The 19,316-nt window shown below is 51.1% G+C and overlaps 1 protein-coding gene and 1 non-coding gene across 2 annotated transcripts; one reads left to right on the top strand and one right to left on the bottom strand.

Annotated features, from left to right (window-relative positions):
* Positions 1-2,348: 2,348 nt before the first annotated feature.
* On the bottom strand, positions 2,349-12,236 carry SELENBP1 (selenium binding protein 1). The gene is made up of 13 exons (XM_007130470.3): positions 12,186-12,236; positions 10,297-10,382; positions 7,721-7,777; positions 7,459-7,571; positions 6,990-7,175; positions 6,211-6,331; positions 4,786-4,968; positions 4,326-4,504; positions 3,787-3,865; positions 3,570-3,691; positions 3,224-3,316; positions 2,938-3,056; positions 2,349-2,738 (listed from the first exon to the last, which is right to left on the bottom strand). Exons 1-13 carry the CDS (start codon positions 12,227-12,229, stop codon positions 2,576-2,578), a joined length of 1,545 nt encoding a protein of 514 aa, XP_007130532.2. The 5' UTR covers positions 12,230-12,236; the 3' UTR covers positions 2,349-2,575.
* A 1,615-nt stretch (positions 12,237-13,851) lies between these two features.
* On the top strand, positions 13,852-13,923 carry TRNAD-GUC (transfer RNA aspartic acid (anticodon GUC)). Its single transcript has one exon. It is a non-coding gene; the product is annotated as a tRNA-Asp (tRNA).
* Positions 13,924-19,316: the final 5,393 nt, after the last annotated feature.

Raw genomic sequence — 19,316 nt, 5'->3', positions numbered from 1 at the left:
TTTGGTTGATGTTTCTTAAATCTTTCTAATCTATACGCTCTCTCTCGCTCTCTCTCAATTTATTTGTTGAGGAAACTGGTCATTTGCTCTATAGAATTTCCCACATTCTGTATTTTTATGATTTCACCTTTATAGTGTTTTTAGGTTTTTAAAACTTGTTCTTCTGTCTCCTGTATTTTCTGTAAACTGATTGTGAGCTCTGCAGGCTTCATCAGATAAATTTTGGCTTTTTGGCAAGAATACTTCATAGGTGGTGCTATATACTTCCTATTGCATCACAGGAAGTACTCTTTTCGTGAGGTAAAGATTGAATAGTGTATTCAGGTTTTGTTGCCTGATCTATCCATTATGAAGCCCCATTTCAGTCTTTCATTGAATGGTTTTAGCAGCCACTGATGATCATTGCCTGGATCCAATTGTCATTAGAGGTTACAAATTGGTTCTATCCAAATTCTGTCACTCCTTCTGAATTTACTAGATGAAATTCTTTGTTGTTGTTTGGTTGGTTGGTTGTTTTTTTCATTTTATGTTTGCGTCAGGTTGGGGGCATCGATTTAGGGGCAGTGGTTGATGTCCCGGGGAATCAGAGGACGTGGAATCCAGCTCCCACAGGCTCTCACACACTGGGGGAGCTAATGCCTATCCCTCCCCACAGGGCCGGATCCCCGGGGCCTAACCACCTGGGGTGCTGGGGTGGTGACTCACCAGGACCATGCATTCCTGTCTACTAGCTGAAATTTTGTAAAGGACGTTTCCTCATCAACTATTTGCTTATCCCAAGGCAAATTCTTTCTGAAGAAGTTTGGTTATTGAAAAGGACAGGGCAGAAACCTAGGATTGACTTCTTTTAAGACCCAGTAAATCCCAAGGCTCCCTGTAACTCAATCATCTTTTATAGTCACTTATTCATTAAGGCACACTATGTGCTACTATCCAAGCTGGGTATTGGGAGGAAGCAGGGATTTTCAATATAATGTGACATATGTTCATGCTGAGGTAAAGTGCAGGAGGTCCCTAACCTGGAGCTGTCAGGGAAGAAGGGCTTTCCCAGGGATATGGCAACCTGGCCCAGATGGCAGGTAAGGCAGCGGGAGGGAATCAGGACTCGAGTTGAAGTAGATGTTTCAGGGAGCATGTTTAAAGACCTCAAAGGGGAAAGAAAGTGTAATACATTCTTGGGGGGGTCTGGCCATCTCGGGGGTCTTAGACTACTCCAGTGTTTAAAACAAAGACACCTTTGTGGAAGACTGAAAAGAATGTAGATTAATACCTGAATGTTGTTTGGTACTGTCTTGGGTAGAGAGTAAAGGAGTCAATAGAATTACTGCTTGGGGGTTTGGAGGCTTCCCTGGTGGCGCAGTGGTTAAGAATCTGCCTGTCAATGCAGGGGACATGGGTTCAAGCCCTGGTCGGGGAAGATCCCACATGCCATGGAGCAACTAAGCCCATGCACCACAACTACGGAGCCTGTGCTCTAAAGCCTGCGAGCCACAACTGCTGAGCCCGCGTGCCACAACTACTGAAGCCCGTGTGCCTAGAGCCCATGCTCCACAACAAGAGAAGCCACCGCAATGAGAAGCCTGCACACGGCAGCGAAGAGTAGCCCCTGCTCACTGCAACTAGAGAAAGCCCACGCACAGCAACGAAGACCCAACACAGCCAAAAATAAATAAATTTAAAAAATTTGAAAATTACCTTAGAATTACTGCTTGGCTGCTGTCTCTTAGGTTCCTGAAACTTCCATCCCATTCCTCTTATAAACAACTAAAGACTTAGTGCAGAGAAAGGGGGCATCTCTGATTTGGGCAAGGTTCTAAAACACTGTCCAGGTGAGGAAACAAGAATGCCAGGGCCTGTGTGTTGGGTTGGTTACCTTGATGTTCCCAGCCCTCCTGCCCCGTCGTGTTCCTGTCTTCCAGGTAGGAGGTGACACACCTAACCTCCTCAGAACAGTGTGTTCAACTGATGACACCATCTACGTCAGGGGTCTAGGGTATCTCCTGTGTGTGAGGGGGCACATTACATTCTCCTGGGGGCGGTGGATGAGATTTTAGGTTCATTAAAAGAAAGCATGAATTAAAAAAAAAAAAAAAGTTTAGGAACACTGATTGACAGCTTCCTTCCTGTCAGCTCTCCTTGTGACGACCACCTCCAAAATCTTCAGGTTCTGTCTGGCCATAAAAGTGAGATTCTGGCACCCTTAGCATCGTGCTGTGATCACTGGTATGAACTAGTCATCATAACCATCCCACCCCCTGGTCCTCTTCAGGACTTTCCCGTGCAAGATACAGAGGGTCGGCAGAGGAGGAGTCATAGGCCCGGTGCCCCCAAAGACAAGGTGATCTCAGGAAAAGGTTCACCAGTTTATTTCTTAGTGAAATAATTTCCAAGAGCTCAGTGAGCAGCTCGCAACAGTGGTGGGTAGATAGAGACAGGGCTCAATTCGTTTCAACAGCCTGAGTTTGGCTTTGAGAGGACAGGCTGCTGAGGGTCGGGGACTGAGAGAGCAGAGTGAAGCCGGGTCCCTGCAGAAGTGAGGGTGCAGGATGTGGAGTGGGGCTAGAAGGAGTGGACTTCAGAGCCAGATGTCAGAGCTGCAGTCGCCCCCAGGGTAGCGGAGCTCATGGGCCAGGGCTGGGCCGAGGGGCTCCTTCCCAAAGTCTACCAGGAAGTTGGGGTTCAACTTCAGCCCTCCCTTTACTGTGTCTACATCGATCTGCAGCATCACAGAGCCTTCCCTGGTAGAAACAGGAGGGAGAAGAAAGAGGTCAGAGGGGGCCCGTCCCCTTCCCCCAAGAATTAGGTAAGTGTGAGGGCAGGGAGAGGGGTTCCTGAGGAGGGCGCAGAGTCTGGAAGTGGAGCCAAGGAGTCTTCAGAAAGCCAAACCCCTCTGGGAGAGGAGGGCTGGGAGGGGAGCCCAGGCTGTCCACGTCTTACCTGATGAGATCAGGGTAAAACTGCTTGTCCCAGGCACTGTACAGCGACGTGGTGACATACAGACGCTTCCCATCCAGGCTAAGCTGGATCATCTGAGGGCCTCCGGCCACTTGTTTCCCCTTGGGAAAACCAGGGGTCAGACCCCAGGGTTACATACAGATCCTAGGCGGGAATCAGTGGCACCACCCAAACCCCAAGGACGTGCTCAGCCGCTGCCCAGCCCCCTCCCCCCATACTTCTCCAGCACGGATCTGAGGGGCCCATGAGCAGGCGGAGAGATCCTCACCTTGACCACCAGGGGCTCTGGCTGGGATTTTAGCTCCTGGTCCTCCAGCACCTGCACGGGGCCTCCCTTAACAATGCTGCCCCCTAGGAAGAGCTGGGTGGGGAGGTGCAGAGCATAAAGGAGGACAGTGGTGGGAGGTTAGGACATTGCAGGAAGAGAACCTCACTCCCTCACGTTCCCCGCGTCTAGCCACGACTCCCCATGGTCCTGGCCTGAACCATCCCTCAGCCCCCATCTTTGCTTTTCCTGCACCTCCCTTATCATCCCCCAGCCAGTTCATACCCTCCACCTCATGCCCAGACTTCTACTTCCTCCCTCCCTTCCTCTCCATCCTGCTAGGACCCACCTGTCCCGTGAGGCGGGGCCTCTGCGGGTCAGAGATGTCATACTGCCGCAGATCCCCATGCAGCCAGTTGCTGAAGTAGAGGAAGCGGTCGTCCAGGGACAGCAGGATGTCAGTGATCAGGCCTGGGTGGGGGTTTGCAGTTCAGAGGCACCTTAAGGCTCTTGTTCCCCAGCCTGAGAATCAACCTTCCCATTCCCACACTCCCCTGAGCACTCACCTGGCATTTCAGGCAGCATCCAGCCCTTCACTTTCTTGGGGGGCACCTGGATCACCTTCTCCACTGACCAAGTACCTCCCTGCATTGGGGTCAAGAGGCAGAGAGGTGAGCCTGTCAGAGCGGGGCGATGAGTGTCAGATCTGGGTCTCCCCAGGGCATACTGTCTACAAGGAGAGAGTAGATGCAGGGCCTTCTTGCCACTAGGGTCTAACCCCCATGCAAACCCCTTAAGGCAGGGATCATGTCTGCTTCACCACTGTATTCCCAGCACCTAACATAGTGCCTGACTCACTAAATATTTTTTGAATGAATGAATAAATAAATATAGCCAGTTAGGGCTTAGGGAGAAATTAGCCTAGGACTGAGAGGAGACAGGCAGGGCAGGTGGCCTTGTTTTTTTATTCCTGGGAAGCCTGGGTTGGTGGAGCCAGGCAGAGGAGGCCTGGATCACTCCTAGGGAGAAGGGAGCGTCATGGCTATGGAAGCTGGGCAGAGTGCTGACAGGACTGCCAGGAGGAGAGGGCCAGAATGTACGTCACCTCATTCTTATAGAAGCGCTGGATGTTGGAGCTGAGGGCACAGCCCACAAAGCCCTGATCAGCGGCTGGGTTGTGCAGGAAGCGGATCTCCAGGGGGATGAGGCCGTCCTGTAGAGTCAGGGTCTGCACCATCTCATGGCGCTGCCAGTCCCACACATGTAAGTGGTTCCCATACAGCCCTGGGGTGGGGATGCAGCCGGAAGATGGAATCAGGATCAGGGCGGGAGGGCATGGGCCAAGGCTGGGGCACAGCACAGGGGAGAAGGTTGAAAAATGGGTTGGAGGGCTCAGAAGGACACTTGAGCAAGTCAGAGCACTCAGCACATCCTATATCATCACCCCAAGAGTCTGGGGTCCACAAGAGGGAAGTAAGAGGGCTGGAGAGTAGGGGTTTGGAATAGAGAGCAGGCGTTTGTGTGACCAGGCTCCTGCCAGCCCACGGGTAGTGGGGGATTCTCACCCGCCTCAACATCAGCGGGGTTGAAGCCATCTTGTAAGACTTTGGGAGCTGCCCATTCAGTGCTGACCATGACATTGTGTCGAGGCTGGTACCAGAAGTCATAGCCCATAGGCGCAGCACCTCCAGGCCGCTCCCATGTGCCCTTCACCTCAAACGTCTCTCCATCCAGCAGCACAAAACCCCCTGAGCAGGGAAGGAAGTAGGGTGGTAGGTAGAGTTAGTGGAGGTGCGGCCCGCACCTAGCCCTCACCCCCAGGCCTGTCCAAGAGGCTCCAAGCCCATTGCCTGGTGCTCCTCCTCCCACTGGGTTTGCCAGATCCTTAAATTCAGGAGCTGAATTTGGACACCTGTCCAAAGGGTCCCACCCAGAGGGCCAGGTGAGAGGTGGGGACTTACTCTGGTGCCCCTACCTCCCATCAAGTTCATCCCTCTCCCAGACCACAGGGTAAACTTTTCCTCCCTTGAGCCAAGATCTTCTGGGACTCTGTACCCTGTGCTTCCTTTGCCTAGCCTCCTACTTTCAGGGTAGGGTTCCTGCCAGAGTCTAGACTCCATTCTGCTCACTCACTCCATTTTTTTTTAGAGAGAAAATTATATTTATTTGTAATTCCACATGAATGCCCACTATGTTTTTCCCCAGCTGAGTATGTCATGACACCTTGCCACTTCTTTGCAAATGTAAATAGATGTCTACTCCTAAGTGTTCTTAAATCTAGGAATGTCATGTATCCCATCTCCTGGAAAAAGCAGTTAAATAGAGTCTAATGCAGTAACCTTAACTGGATGACCTTAACTGATATTTCACTCCAAGCCCTTGGATGGGGAACTCTGGTGAAATACATAAGGCTGGGAGAGAAGCAGCACAGCATGGTGATTAGGACATAGATTCTGGAGCCATGTTGCTGGGTTTGAGTTCCAGCTCTGTGACTTAACAGCTGGCTGACTTTGGGTAAATTACTTAGCCAGTTTGTGCTCCAGCTTCCTAATCTGTAACAGAGGGATCACAGTAGCATCTATCTCACAGGTTGTGTCTGGCCATAGTAGACATTTTATGTGAAAGCTCTGATCATACCATAAATGAGAAAGTAGCTGTGACAATTAAGGATCTCAAGGACTGTGAGATTTGCTCATGAATTCACGAAGGCCGATATTAAACGCACGTGTTTTCTGGGGCCGTGTCTGTACTTGCTCACATTTCCCACGGCAGACAGTTCTGACTATAACTTGTAAGTGAATTCATCATTCAAGGCTCACCTTCGTAAAAATAATTGAAACAACTGAAGTTACTTGACTAGTCAAGTAACTATAGTCAAGTAATTATTGGATGAGACCCCGCCCTCTGGTTCTCCCTGGAAGGTCATTCCATCCCTCCCTCAGTTTGGGATCTGCTTCCCTCACAGATGTGCCTACAATGCTGGCAGGTACCTTTGCCATTGCCCTTGGGGTCTCCCAAGGAACTGATCATCACCTCCCCACTGGCCAGGCAGTGGGTGGTGTGGAGGTAGCCCAGGTCACACTTGGCATGGATGTCCTTGGGCTCAACAACCTGGAGAGGGTAAGGAATGGCATCAGAATCTTACAGGGCCAGGAGTCCCCACTCCTTACTCCTCCCCTCCCACACTTCTATCTACTGACCCTCCTCTGAAACATAGACACAATTTTCCCTGCAGGAATATGGCAAAGACTGAGTCTGCAGAGCAGCAGGGGCGTCACAGAGACTGATAACTCCCCAGCAGAAAACATGGACTTCTCTCACCCTGCCTGTCTTGAGGGCACTCACAGCCCTTTGAGACCATAAGCTCCTCCCAGGCTGGGAGGATGCCAGTGTCAACTTTGTATCACCAGCGCCCAGCAGTGAGTGCCTGGCACAAAGAAGGCACTCAACAAAGTGTTGAAAGGAAGGATCAGAGGCCTCCGCCTAAGGGAAGCCCTGGGCTCCTAACTGGCTGGGGCAGAAAAGGCTCCTTCTCCAGCTCGGAGTGAAAAACGAGAGCCTCCTTCCTCCCCTGTGGTGCCCCTGGGTGATGATGACCCAGCACGCCTGGTAACTCTCCTCCAAAATCTAGCCCCACTCGCTGCTGTTGAGCCCCAGACCCTGCACAAGAGCTGGAGGGAGCTGCTTTAGGGGCGGCTTCCTTGCCCACAGGCTGCCCTGGGTGGCGGGCACATTAGGGGCCCAGAGCTGGCTAGGGCAGAGGACGTGCCTTGTGCAGCTTCGGAGCGCGGGGCTCGGTGCCCACATCCACCACATAAATTCGGGAGGAGATGAGACTGGGCAGCAGCAGCTTGGTGCGCGACTTGGTGCTGTCCCCGAAGCAGCTGCTGCAGGCGTTCCATCCTGAGTGATGCAGCTCGTCCTTCAGGTGGGGCATGGGCAGCCGGTGGATGACCTAGGATAGAAGAGCGGGCAGGGGTGGTGCTCACCCAGCCCACGCCTCTGTGCGCTTTCGGAGAAGGGGCCCTCTGGACCCACTTCATCCTGGAAGCACAGCACAGACTTCATTTTCAGCACTGCCCTCGTCCATGGGTGGGGGGGTGCCCTTGTGCAGTGAACAGCCTGAACAACCATACCCAGGGAGGGTGAAGAAAGATGGAGCAGGGAAAGGGCACTGCCAGGGCCAGGGCTAGAGGAGGGGTCTGAGGGTCCTCTGGCGCCCAAAAGCCCCACCTCACCTGGCAATACTGGGGAGACTTGGGGTCAACGTCCACAGTGGCCAGATAATCCGGGGCCTCAGTGTTTGTGTTTCGGTAGATACAGGGCAGGTAGACAATCTCCTCCCTGGGTCCTAGAGGGTAGAAAGCAGGAGGTGGGGTGGGCAGGGTGGGGACGGACGAGGGCTGGGGCAAGGCAGGGTGTGTGTCAGCAGTGGAATCGGTAGCAGGCACTGGCTTGCCTACTCCTGGGAGTGCTGGCTCTCAGTCTTCGCACACTTACCTTTCATGGCCTCCAGAGGTGAAGGGTAGCCAGGTCCACACTTCCCACATTTCGTAGCTGTGGAAACAATGGGGCATGCTGGCTGCACCGCGCTCTGGAGGATGAAGGCTCCTTCCTCACATACTGCAACCCGAGACCCTCAAAGCCCTGGGCCGCCGCTGGCCAAGGCAGAGGCCCTGTCTCAGGTCCCCTCCAGACCCTCAAAACCCTGATGAGTATGTGGGTATGGCAGGAAGAGCTGCAGAGCTATGACCTGAAGGTGCACAGACCCTTGAGCAGGACCCAGGGGAGGCAGGAGAAGGGTGAGTGCAGGGGAGGCGGTGTGGTGCAGTGGTTATGACATTGACTTGGGCCCCAATCCCAGCTGGTCACTGACTAGCCATATGGGAGCTTAGGCAAATCACCTAACCTCCCTGGCCTCAGTTTCCACATCATCTGTAAAAAGAGGGTAATAAGAATACCACAATGGGCTTTTATGAGAAATAAACAAGAAGCTGCAGTCAAGTGTGCAGCTTTGCACTTGCCTGGTAGGAGCCCGTAAACCCTGGCTGTTCTTAAGGAACAGCCATCAGGGAGTGATGGTGGTGCCTGTTCAGCTCCTTTCACTGAAAGGTATCTAAACCAGGAGCTGGAACACTTCCTGCTTCCCTCCCCTCTGGGTCCTGACCCCGGGCTCCTGGCCAGAGCCTGGGTTATATAACCAAGGGTCTGGTAAGGGATAGGAGGCTGAAGTTCAAGGCTGCAGGACTGATACTAACTGAATGTCCTTAGACCAGTTTCTACCCCTGGGTGGGCCCCATCCGCTTCCTTTATCTGTAAAGCAAGTTGTTTGGCCCAATTCTGGAAAGCTCAGAGGCCCACCCACCAGAGCTGTAGGAAGTGGCCCTCCTTGTCCCCTGAAGTCTGGCAAGAGAAGCCACGTGGATCTACGGGACCAAAGTCAGGAACCAAAGTCAGTCGCTGAGAAGGAGGGCTGCCACCAGGCATTAAGCATCAGGATTTGGGGCCTAACCAGGAGGAAAGGCTGAGGAATAAACAGAGGGAGCTGTAGGCCAAAAGAAATCCTGGAGTGGAGTTCACAGGACTTGACACGGCCTCCCTGCCTGGTCCCATGGCCAGTCTGGCTACTGCCCCAGAATCGAGCCTCCATTGGTGTCTGGGCTCAGGCCCTCAGCCAGGGAGCCAGGTCCCCCTACTTGTAGCTGCCAAGTGACTTAGGAGGCTGAGAGGCAGCAACAGCATTTTAGAGTCCAGAAGCATGGTGTCAAGGTCCAGGTGTGACATCTACTCTCTCCATTTTCTCCCCTTTGTTCACCTAAAAGGGGTAATAATATCTTACCTTCTTCTCTAAGTAGCTATGAAGGCCAAATAAGACAAAGTATTCAGAAGTACTTTTATTAAATGAGAGGTGTTGTATACATATGGGTAGCACTGTGCCAGAAATCCCAGGCAGTGCCCGGTGCCCAGAGAGAGGGCTGGGGGCTGGGATGGGACACGGTGAGGTCCAGTCCAAAGGAATTAAGGAAACTTGTTCTGCTATACAACCAAGCTGTGTCAGGGTTTGGCACAGGAGGTGAGGCGGAGGGGAAGGAGATTCAAAACTCCAAGACATCAAGACAGAGATGTAAAATCTGCAAAACCAGAGACTGAGAGAGAAGTAAAGGTATGAAAGATGTGTGTGAAGGAGGTATTGCCCCTCAGCACCATCTCCCCATCCCAGACCCTAACTGCCGCATCCCCCACAGCATTTCTGAGAGTCAGGGTCAGGCCCCGCGTGCCACTCAGGCCCCACTGAGCATCAGTCCTCTTTCTGGGGGGACATTCCCCCTGTCTTAAGCATCCCAAGCAAGATCTCTGAACGCCTTTGGGTTTGAGATGAGCCCAGGGAAAGCTCATTGGGTTTTCCCAAGGCCAGGCTGGTTTGTTTGGGCATTCTGCCAGAAAAGAGCCAGATCCACAGGGGACAAGGACCTCAGTACTCCCAACCAGACCCAGACTCTTCCTCAGCCTGACATCCAGGAGTCCATGGATGGGGGAGTAGGAGGATTTGGCGGACTGAGAGGGTGGGAGGCACTGAAACAGCCCCTCTCCCACCCCAAGAGAGAGGGGCTCCCTGATTTCCCTCCCAAAGTGATTGGTGGGGCAGGGTAGCTAAAGAGCAACCTGGCCACAAAGGCCTGCGTTCCCTACTCCCTGCAGTAAGAAGCTGGCTTAGGGCTGAAATCAGGGTTGTCTGTCTCCTACGGTAACAGACAGAGACATAGAGCTCCTCCTAAGTACCCCTACCCTTATTTTCTCAGCTGCAGAAAGGTTCCCTGGTCGCAGGCTGCAGCTGGGGAGCGGAGGGGGTGGGGAGGCCAAAGTCACCCTTCCCAGCAGTCCCTCTGCCTTCCTTCCCAGACGCCTCCAGTACTTCGGCTAAGCTGGGAAATGCAGGGGTGGGGGTGGGGCGGGGCCGGTGGAGCGGAGCCTGGCGCTCCCTCCCCTAACCAGCACCCCCCCAGGTTTTCTGTCACTTCCTGCGGGCCGGGCCATTGGTGGTCAGCGGACGGTTGTCAGAAGCCCCCCCTCCTTACCCATGCTGCTTGCTGGTGCGCTTTGCTCCCGAAGGGTCTGCCAGGAGTGGGCAGAGACGGAGGGCTGTGCTGGTGTCCGAGGCAGGCTGTGCGGGGAAGGGGCAAAGGGACGGAATTTATACCACCAATTGGGGGTGGGCGGGGCAGGGGGAGGGCCCGGCCGCCGCCCGGAGTGGATGATGGATAGCTCCTGGGCCGGGCGCTCTCAAATGGCCTGGGCGGCTGTGTTTGAGTTACTGGCTGTGTGCTTGTATGTGTGTACAAATGTGTGTGCTCAGGAGCCTGTGCATGTGCAGATATATGCTGTGCCTGCGCACGTTTCTCTTTAGTGGAGTGGGTGCCTGGGCATGTGCATTTGTGTGTGCTTGCTCCTGTATACCTGGGTGTTTCCTGTGTATGTACTTTTATGCATGTGCCTGCATGGGTGTGTATCTCTGTCTGTGTGCCTGTGTGAGGGTACTCGTGTGTAAAAACCTGTGCTTGTGTATGTATGTGTGCCTGTGCACGTCGGTGTGTTCCTGAGTGTATGCCTGCCAGTATAACTATGCCTGTGAGGGCATGTGCATGTATGCCTCTGTGTGTGTGTGTGTGCGCGTGTGCGTGTGTGCGCGTGTGCGTTTGCGTGAGTGTGTATGTGCCAGGTTCCTGGGTCTCTAAATGCTCATCTCTGTACTTGGACCTGTCTCTTGGCATTTAGGGGCACCGAGGGCTGTGGGCCCGTTTGCTCCTGCATCCACAGCCAGGGTCAGCCCTCTCCTAAGACTGCCTTCTTATTCCAGACAACCATGTTCCCCAAGGACTGCTCACCCATGTCTTCCTGCCACAGCTGCCCTGACAAGAGCCAGGGCAGGGTCGTGTGTCCAGGTTCCACTTTCTCCAGACCCATCCTCTTGAGCTTTGAAGTGGAAGGAAAGTTGGCAGTGCCATTATTACCCTCTACTACCCTTATAAACCTCAGAAGGTGAAAGTGGAGTGCCTCTCCCTCTTCTCCCAGCCTGGTGCCTCAGTAGCTCCCCAGGGCAGGGTAGCAGGGCCCAAGGGTAGCCCAGCCTGATGCCACTGTCTCTAGCTGACCCTGACAAGCCATAAAACTCAGGTTCTCCATCTATCCAGGAAAGAGTCCTCCACCTGGAGGATTCCATGACTGCTGGGCCTGCTCATATAGTGTCCCAGCCCCTCAGGCAAATGACAACTACTTGCTGAAGAGCTGAGGCAGGGTTGAGGCCTGATCCCTTTAACTTTCTCTGGGGCTGCCCTCATCCAGGGAGCGAGGGTTTAGAGAGCTGGACAAGGGACCCACACAAATTGCTCTCCACCTTGAAGCCGAGGGTCCCCTCTTTCCTCAAAGTTGGCCACCTGACCAGGGTAACTCCTGCCCCACTCTTCTAGGAGCCTTCTGGCTCTGGTCCACAGAAGCCACTTTCATCTCCTTGGATGAAAGCTCTGGGGTGAAGTTTTTATTGGATAGTGAAAGGAACAAACTTTGGGCTTGAGATTGCCAGTAGAAAAGAGCCACGAGGTTTCCAAACCAGAGTGGAGGGAAGGAGAGCAAACCTGGGCTTCAGTGTGATGGGTCTCTGTCCTCCTAGTTCCCATGGATGAGGGATCATTTGCCCACAAAGGAAGATGCCCTGTGGCTGCCCAGGGCAGGGCTCCTCCCTTATCCCCTCATCCCCAGTGTCACTCAACCCCTCTGGGCTCTTTCCTACTTCTATATTGTACTGTCAGCCAGGCAGTTATCAAAGTGAGCCTCGTGGGTGCAGCTGCCCCACAGGGGTGGCCCCTGAGGGCTGCTTCTTTGCCTTTGCCAGCTTCCTGCCTCCTGGCTGTCTCCAATCACCCTACTTAACCCCTCTGGCCCTCTTCCTCCTGAGGTCTCCATCACCTACCTCCTATCTACTCTTCTGCTTTTTGGCTTCAGGTAGCCCAACATCCAAGATCTGAAAGAGAAAGAAACCCCATCCCCACCCTCTTATCAAAAGTTCTTAACTCCAAAGAAGTTGTTATTTCAGAGCTGTTCCAGACTCTGTCACTGACTGCAAGTTCTTTCATGCCCTGTGGCTCTGATCTGGCAGGTCTCTGCGGCTCCTCTTTGGTACCCCTAACCTCCTGCTGTGGCTTTCTTCCAGAATTCTTACTCCAGAGCCTGCAGGGTGCTCGGGGAAAGCTGTTCCAATCCAGGCTGCAGGTGGAGGGAGTCCAGCGTCAGGATTCAGGCTGATAACTGAGAAGCACCCACGGTAAACTTGCTTCTTTTGACATGAACAGGGCTTGGGCTTCCACCGTGAATGGCACCCCCATCAGCATGGGTCTCCTGAGCATCCCTAATGCTGCTTCTCAGGAATTTCAGGGCTGCCCTTCCCTAGCCAGAGGCCAACTAGAGTTGGGCGTGTTGGACTTCAGCTCAGATCTGCTAACCAGGGAGGCCCTGCACGGCACCCTGACGTCGGGCACCCCCCAGCCTGAAGCAAGGTGCTTGGGAAGGCTGGCGGGGTGGGTGTGGCCCACGTTCCTTCTGTTCCTTTCAAGCCCTAGAGAAGCACAGTAAGTATTAGAGGCGATAGGTTATCAGGTTGACAGTTGGACAAGCCAGGCGACTATGTAACTGCTGCCTGAACTTTGGCTGGGCCTCCGCGAACAGGAAGTGGGTTCTCATGGCCACGGTGGGTCCTGGAGCCTCAGCTGCACAGGGAGGGCGCAGGGTGCTTATGGTTGCCCCCTTTTCTTCCACCCTCAGCCTCTTTAAACAGGCCCTGAGATCACTGATGGGGAAATGGGGAAGTGAGGGAAGAAGGACTAAACCCAGCGAAGGGAAAGTAGAGGAGATGATGAAGTCAGAGTCTCTAAGAATAACTTGATGTGTTTAAAAAAGAAAAAAAAGAAAGAGAAAGAAAAAAAAACCTTGGTGTTCTTCATCTCTAGCAAAACAAAAATGACAGGGAAGCAGTCAAAGTCCGCCCCAGAGTGATAATGGGGAGAAAGGAAAATTAACTTGTGGAACCACCTCCCGTGCACTAGCCCTTGCCTGCAGCACCCAGTTTAACCCTTGACACCACCCAGTCTTGTAAGTAAAACACCCTGCTTTCACTCAAGAAGAAACTGAGGCTCAGAGAGGGCCAAGGCCTCGGACAGATGGCAGAGCAGGATTTCCACCCAGAGCCGCCTGACTCTGGAGCTCACAGTTTTTCCAATCAATCCTTGGCATTTTTGTGTTTTGTTTCGCTTTGTTTGGTTTCAGGAGGAGGAGGGTGGGGAGTAGAAGAACCAGAAGGCATGTGGAAAGCTGTGTTTCGTTTCCTGGAAAGCTCAGAACAGAGAGATTTCTTCTCTGAAAGGGGGACAGGAGTGAGGAAGCAGATGTCTACAGCTTGGAGCTGTGCGGTCTTGGCAGGGGCAGTGGTGGAGACGCCCCTGTGCTCTGGGAAAGACTGGGAGTGTATGCATCTAAGTACCAGCCGTGGTTACCTCTGGAGAGAAGCAATGGAAGGAAGGGCATGATTTTCCATTTTTTCTTTATATACTTCTGGATTTTAAAAGATAAAAAGCATGGGGAATTCCCTGGTGGTCCAGTGGTTAGGACTCTGCACTGTCACTGCAGTGGCCCAGGTTCAGGCCCTGGTCAGGGAACAAAGATCCCACAAGTTGTGTGGCACAGCCAGAAAAAAAAGCATGTATTACTTCTGTAACCAAACCCCAAATAAAGGTATTAAAACAAAACAAAACATATATATATTGAGAGAGAGAGAGAGGGAAAGAAAGAAAAAGAAAGAAAGAAAGAAAGGAAGGAAGGAAGGAAGGAAGGAAGGAAGGGAGGGAGGAAGAAAAGAAAAGCGGATGGAAGATCAGTGCAGTGCAGTCAGGGCCACAGTGGGAGCCCATGCTAGGGAGAAGGACTGGCCCTGAGCCCTTCACCCAGCAGCTGTCCCACCAACCTCTCTGCCCTCTCCTTTGAAGACACACATGTGCATGGTCATTCATTCATTCAATCTCCACCAACATTTCTGGAGCCCTGTTTTGGTAGACAAAGTGGTGAACAAGACAAAGTTTCTGCCATCAAAGAGATGACATTCTAAGGCAGACAGCCAATAATCAAGTAAATGTATAAATAAATGAGATCATTTCATATAAGTGCTAGGAAGGAAGGAAGATAATGCAAAGGTGACTGAGAGTACAACATTCGAAAGGGTTGTCTGGTATATACAGGTACAGGTTTGTGTGCAAACGAACAGCGTAAACAAACTAAGAACCCAAGAACACACCAACGTATACAAAAATGCCTGTAGCGCATAAGATAGCAGCTTGCGGTGGCCTGAAGCAGAACTGGCTGGACAGGTTGAAGTTTTGGCCTGCTCAGGATTTCTGAGCCCTGGCCTGTTCATTTCTCCTTGTTTCAATAGACCAACTCCATGCCCTCAGAGGAAGAGAGTAGCGTTTACTGAGAACCAGTTACCAGGCGTGACTGGTGCCAGGCTGGGCACTGCACTCTAGCAAATGGCTCAGGCACGGCCCACAGCACACCTGGAGAGGCAAGAGCTTTTTTCTTCATCTCACCTTAATGAAACAAAGTTTTACCAATTCATGCAGCCGCTCACTCATCTCACAGCACCTCCCCATCTCTGAACAATGCTGAATTCAGAGGCTGCTGCTCAGAGCAACAACGAAACTCAGAGAAGAGAAATAAATCAAAAACAACAATGCCCTCTGCCAGGCCTTCCCACAAAGGGCATAATTTGAGAGGGCTTCCTCCCCACCTCTAATCCACTCAGAAATATCCTCCCTTCTGGCCTGCCGCTGATGCCTGAAACTTCACCACCAGCAGTTTATGTCTTTCTGTTATGTGATGGCCTCTTCTCACCTCTGAGCTGCAATGATTACCCCTGGGGTGTTAAGCTGCTAGGATTTTAGCAGTGTGGTCAGATGCATGCCTCCCAGTGGGCAGTGCTGAGGAGTGGCTACTGGTCTAACGGCAAGAGCAAGGGAGACGCTAAAGAGGGGAAAGAAAGTGCTTTAAAAGCAACTGTTACCTTAACTATTTTATCCCTATCTCTTGAGAGAGAAGACAAGAATAAAAAGTGAGATAGAGAGATCTCCTCTCTCTCTCTCATTCTGGAAAACTTCAATAAATACAAAAGTAGAGTGAATAGTATAACGAACCCACAGGTACACCATCCACCTTTAATAAAAATCAGCTCATAACCCATCTTGTTTAAACTATATCTCCCAGCCTCCCTCTACCTTGGATTTTTTTTGCAGCAAACTCTAGACATTATATTATTTCTTGAATTAATATTTCAGTATGCATCCCTTCAAGATAAGAATTCTTTTTTAAAAACCACAATACCATAATCACAGCTAAACAAATTAATACATCTTTACTATTATCAAATATTAAATCAGTGTTCAAATTTCCCCCATTGTCTCGTAAGTTTTCATTTTAGTTTATTTGCATCAAGATCTAGACGGTCCATAACTGTGCGTTGACTTTCTCAATAAATCTCTTAGGGGCTTCCTGGGTGGCGCAGTGGTTGAGAATCCGCCTGCCAATGCAGGGGACACAGGTTCGATCCTGGTCCGGGAAGATCCCACATGCTGCGGAGCAACTAAGCCCATGCACCACAACTACTGAGCCCACGTGCCACAACTACTGAAGCCCGCCAGCCTAGAGCCTGTGCTCTGCAACGAGAGAAGCCACCGCAATGAGAAGCCTGTGCACCACAACAAAGAGTAGCCCCCGCAACTAGAGAAAGCCCCCATGCAGCAATGAAGACCCAAATCAGCCAAAAATAAATAAATAAATTTTTTAAATGCTTAAAAAAATAAATCTCTATAACCTAATCTCTTTAACCTCTGCCTACTGAAGACTTGATTTTCTGTTTAAATGAAGAGTCTGACTAGAACAGATATTATGTGTCTTGTAATACATCTAATCTACAAGAAGAAAAGGTGAAGTGGGTTTGAAAACCAGTTATGTAGTCTAGAAAAGGTAACGTCGGTTACAGGGACACAGGTGAAAGTTTGCCATCACGCTCCCCACTCCCCTACAGCCTTCCTCCCGTGCCAGGACTGGCTCCAGAAGAGCTGAGACAAGAGCCATAAAATGGCTTTAATGCAGTCATCTCCACTTTTACAGAGGCCCACTTGGCTTGCACCCTTTCAGTTAAGAGCCTGGGAAGAAAGAATTGCATCATTCTTGGTTAATGGCCCAAATTAAGCAATCAACCCCCCTAATCAAGTCTTCATTTTGGACACGTTACAATACTGTAAATAAAATATCCAAAGGAAAATAAAAGCCCTTCCATTTGAGGCTGGAAGGACCTTTGGTCCCTGGAGTCATATTCCTGAGTCACAGTTTCTCTACGAAGACTCAGGGCAGGCAGGAACAAATCCTCTCCTTCCCTTGGGAGCCCAGAGCCTCTGCTTTCTCACCTTGGCACCAAGATGCTGACTGGGAAGAAGGTAGGGGATACTTCTCCCAGTGCCCCAGAAAGACAGGAGTCCCAAGGTTTGGGGAGAAGTCCTCAGTTCTACTTGGAATCAGAGAGAGGACTGGGAAAAAGTCTTCAGGCATAGCCTAGATTCTCTGTCTTCCATACACCATATCTAACCTGCTGTTTCCACTAGGATCTCCCCAGGGTCACAGCCATGTGTAGAAATACTAATAATTGCTATTTGGGAAATGAATACTGTGAGAGTTCCTGTCTCAGCTTGTCAAAAGTCAACCAAAGTTTAAAAGGCTTAAACTGAAAAACAATGATTTCTCCCAAGATCCAAAATCTCCAACAAATCAATTGGAAAAAGACAGTGCAACAGAAAAATGTGCCAAGAATATGAAAATGAAAGATAAATGGCTTTATAAACATAAAAGGAGTTACCCAATCTCATTAGTAATCAGAGAAATGCTTGTTAAAACAACAATATGACATGATTTTCAAAAATAAAAAGACTGATAATATTCAGGGTTGGAAGGAGTGTGGGGAAAAGGTCATGCTTGTATTTTATTGGCAAGAGTGTAAAATGGTGAACATTTTAAGAAGGCAATTTAGCAATACCTAGCAACTTTTTTTTTTTTTTTTTTTTTTTGCGGTCCGCGGGCCTCTCACTGTTGTGGCCTCTCCCGTTGCGGAGCACAGGCTCTGGACGCGCAGGCTCAGCGGCCATGGCTCACGGGCCCAGCCGCTCCGCAGCATGTAGGATCTTCCCGGACCGGGGCACGAACCCGTGTCCCCTGCATCGGCAGTTGGATTCTTAACCACTGTGCCAGCAGGGAAGCCCTGCTCTGTGTGTTTAATCCTCACAACAACCCTGTGAAATGAGCACTCTCATGTCCACTTGACAGATAAGGGAGTTACACATACCAAAGGGAAGTAACTTGACAAAGTCATACAGCTAGTGAGCGGCAGAGCCCAGAAAGTGAACCCAGGCAGTTGGAGTTAGACTCTGTGCCTGTGACTCCTACACTATAATAATGTAGTAAATCATATAATCTTCATAGCTCCTTGGGATAGGTTGTTTTTGTGTTTTATTGTTTGGGTCTGGCCAGCACATACATCTCTTTTTAAGTTTGCTGGCAGACAGAACCCACCAACCACTTCAGGAAACAAAAGGCCAGATACTCACTGTCCCAGGTCCCCTTGCAGCTGGGAGCAAGCATGTGACTCGGTCTTGGACAGCCAGCTGTGCCGAAGGAGGACCGTGACACAGAGAAATAGGGACAGTGGGGAGTGGGCTTTGGTTGATGCGGGGGGCACGCAAGTGTTTGGGCAGGTAGCATGCTACAGAAGCTCCCAGGGTCCCATGATGCTGGTGGTGCCAGGGCTGCACTTGAAATTTGAGAGGCAGAAGCAGCGTTCTGAGAATGGGGTCTCAGACAAGGAAAGGCTCTCTGGCTGCTCCTGGCTGCAGTTCAGGCACATCTGTCACTGGGGCCTTATGACTCAGAGGATCCAGTGGTGTTTGACATACTGGGGTGATCTTAGAGACTGTGGCAAGCAAGTCCCAGAAGGAGAGTCCCCAGGGTGGCCCAAAGCGGTGGTGAGGCCCAGCCAACTTCAGCAAGTAACAGTTCTTCTCTTGATAAACAGCTTCTTGTGAGTTTCTGGATCTCAGTAGAAACCAAACATAGGGCCAAGCCCCTTATGAACTGAGGATCATCTGATCCACCAAGCCAGCCCAGGGTCTCACAAGCCCTGGTGCTCCTCATCTTCAAACAGAGCTGGCTGGAGTCTGATAGTATCCTGAAGGCAGAAAGGAGCCACAGAGTGCCCTGGTGTGCCTTCTAGCTTGCCATATCTTGCTAAATAACCTCTCCTCCCTCAGTCCACTCCAGTGGCTTCAGGAGAAGTTAGGCATGAAGACACTGGAAACAAAAAAAAAATTCCAGGGGACTTCCCTGGTGGTCCAGTGGTTAATAATCTGCCTTCTGATGCAGGGGACACGGGTTCAATCCCTGGTCGGGGAACTAAGATCCTACATGCTGTGGGGCAACTAAGCCCGCGCGCCACAACTACTGAGCCCGTGGCTCTAGAGCCTGAGCGCCACAACTAGAGAGAAGCCCGCACGCCGCAATGAAGGATCCCGCGTGCCACAACGAAGGTGCTGTGTGCCGCAACTATGACCCAATGCAGCCAAATAAATAAATAAATATTACAAAAAAAAAATTCCAGCTTGGAATGCAGGAGACTGGCTCTGCACCATATACCATCACCAGCCAGAAGTGGCTTATTATTAAGAGATTAACAGCAAGAATTCTAAATAGATAAACAAGGTGCTACTGTATAGCACAGGGAACTGTATTCAATATCTTGTAATAACCTATAATGGAAAAGAATCTGAAAAAGAATATACATATATATTTATTTATATGTAAAACTGAATCACTTTGTTGTATACCTGAAACTAACACAACATTGTAAATTAACTATACTTCAATTTTTAAAAATGGTTAACCACAGACCACCACAGGGGCTTCCCTGGTGGCGCAGTGGTTGAGAGTCCGCCTGCTGATGCCGGGGACACGGGTT

The sequence above is a fragment of the Physeter macrocephalus genome, chromosome 4 (genome assembly GCF_002837175.3).
Source record: "Physeter macrocephalus isolate SW-GA chromosome 4, ASM283717v5, whole genome shotgun sequence".
Taxonomy (NCBI): Eukaryota; Metazoa; Chordata; class Mammalia; order Artiodactyla; family Physeteridae; genus Physeter; species Physeter macrocephalus.
The sequence above is the reverse complement of the archived record's forward strand: the minus strand, read 5'-3'. Positions and strand labels throughout refer to the sequence as shown.

Bases quoted from the DNA above. Each gene is read 5' to 3' on its own strand.
- SELENBP1 (XM_007130470.3), bottom strand. From the start codon at position 12,229: ATGTTGGGCTACCTGAAGCCAAAAAGCAGAAGAGTAGATAGGAG. The intron at 6,332-6,989 runs GCACGTCCTCTG...TACCCTCTCCAG, and splicing joins GCGCTCCGAAGCTGCACAAG to GTTGTTGAGCCCAAGGACAT. The intron at 3,317-3,569 runs GTGGGTCCTAGC...CTCCCCACCCAG, and splicing joins GGCCCCGCCTCACGGGACAG to CTCTTCCTAGGGGGCAGCAT.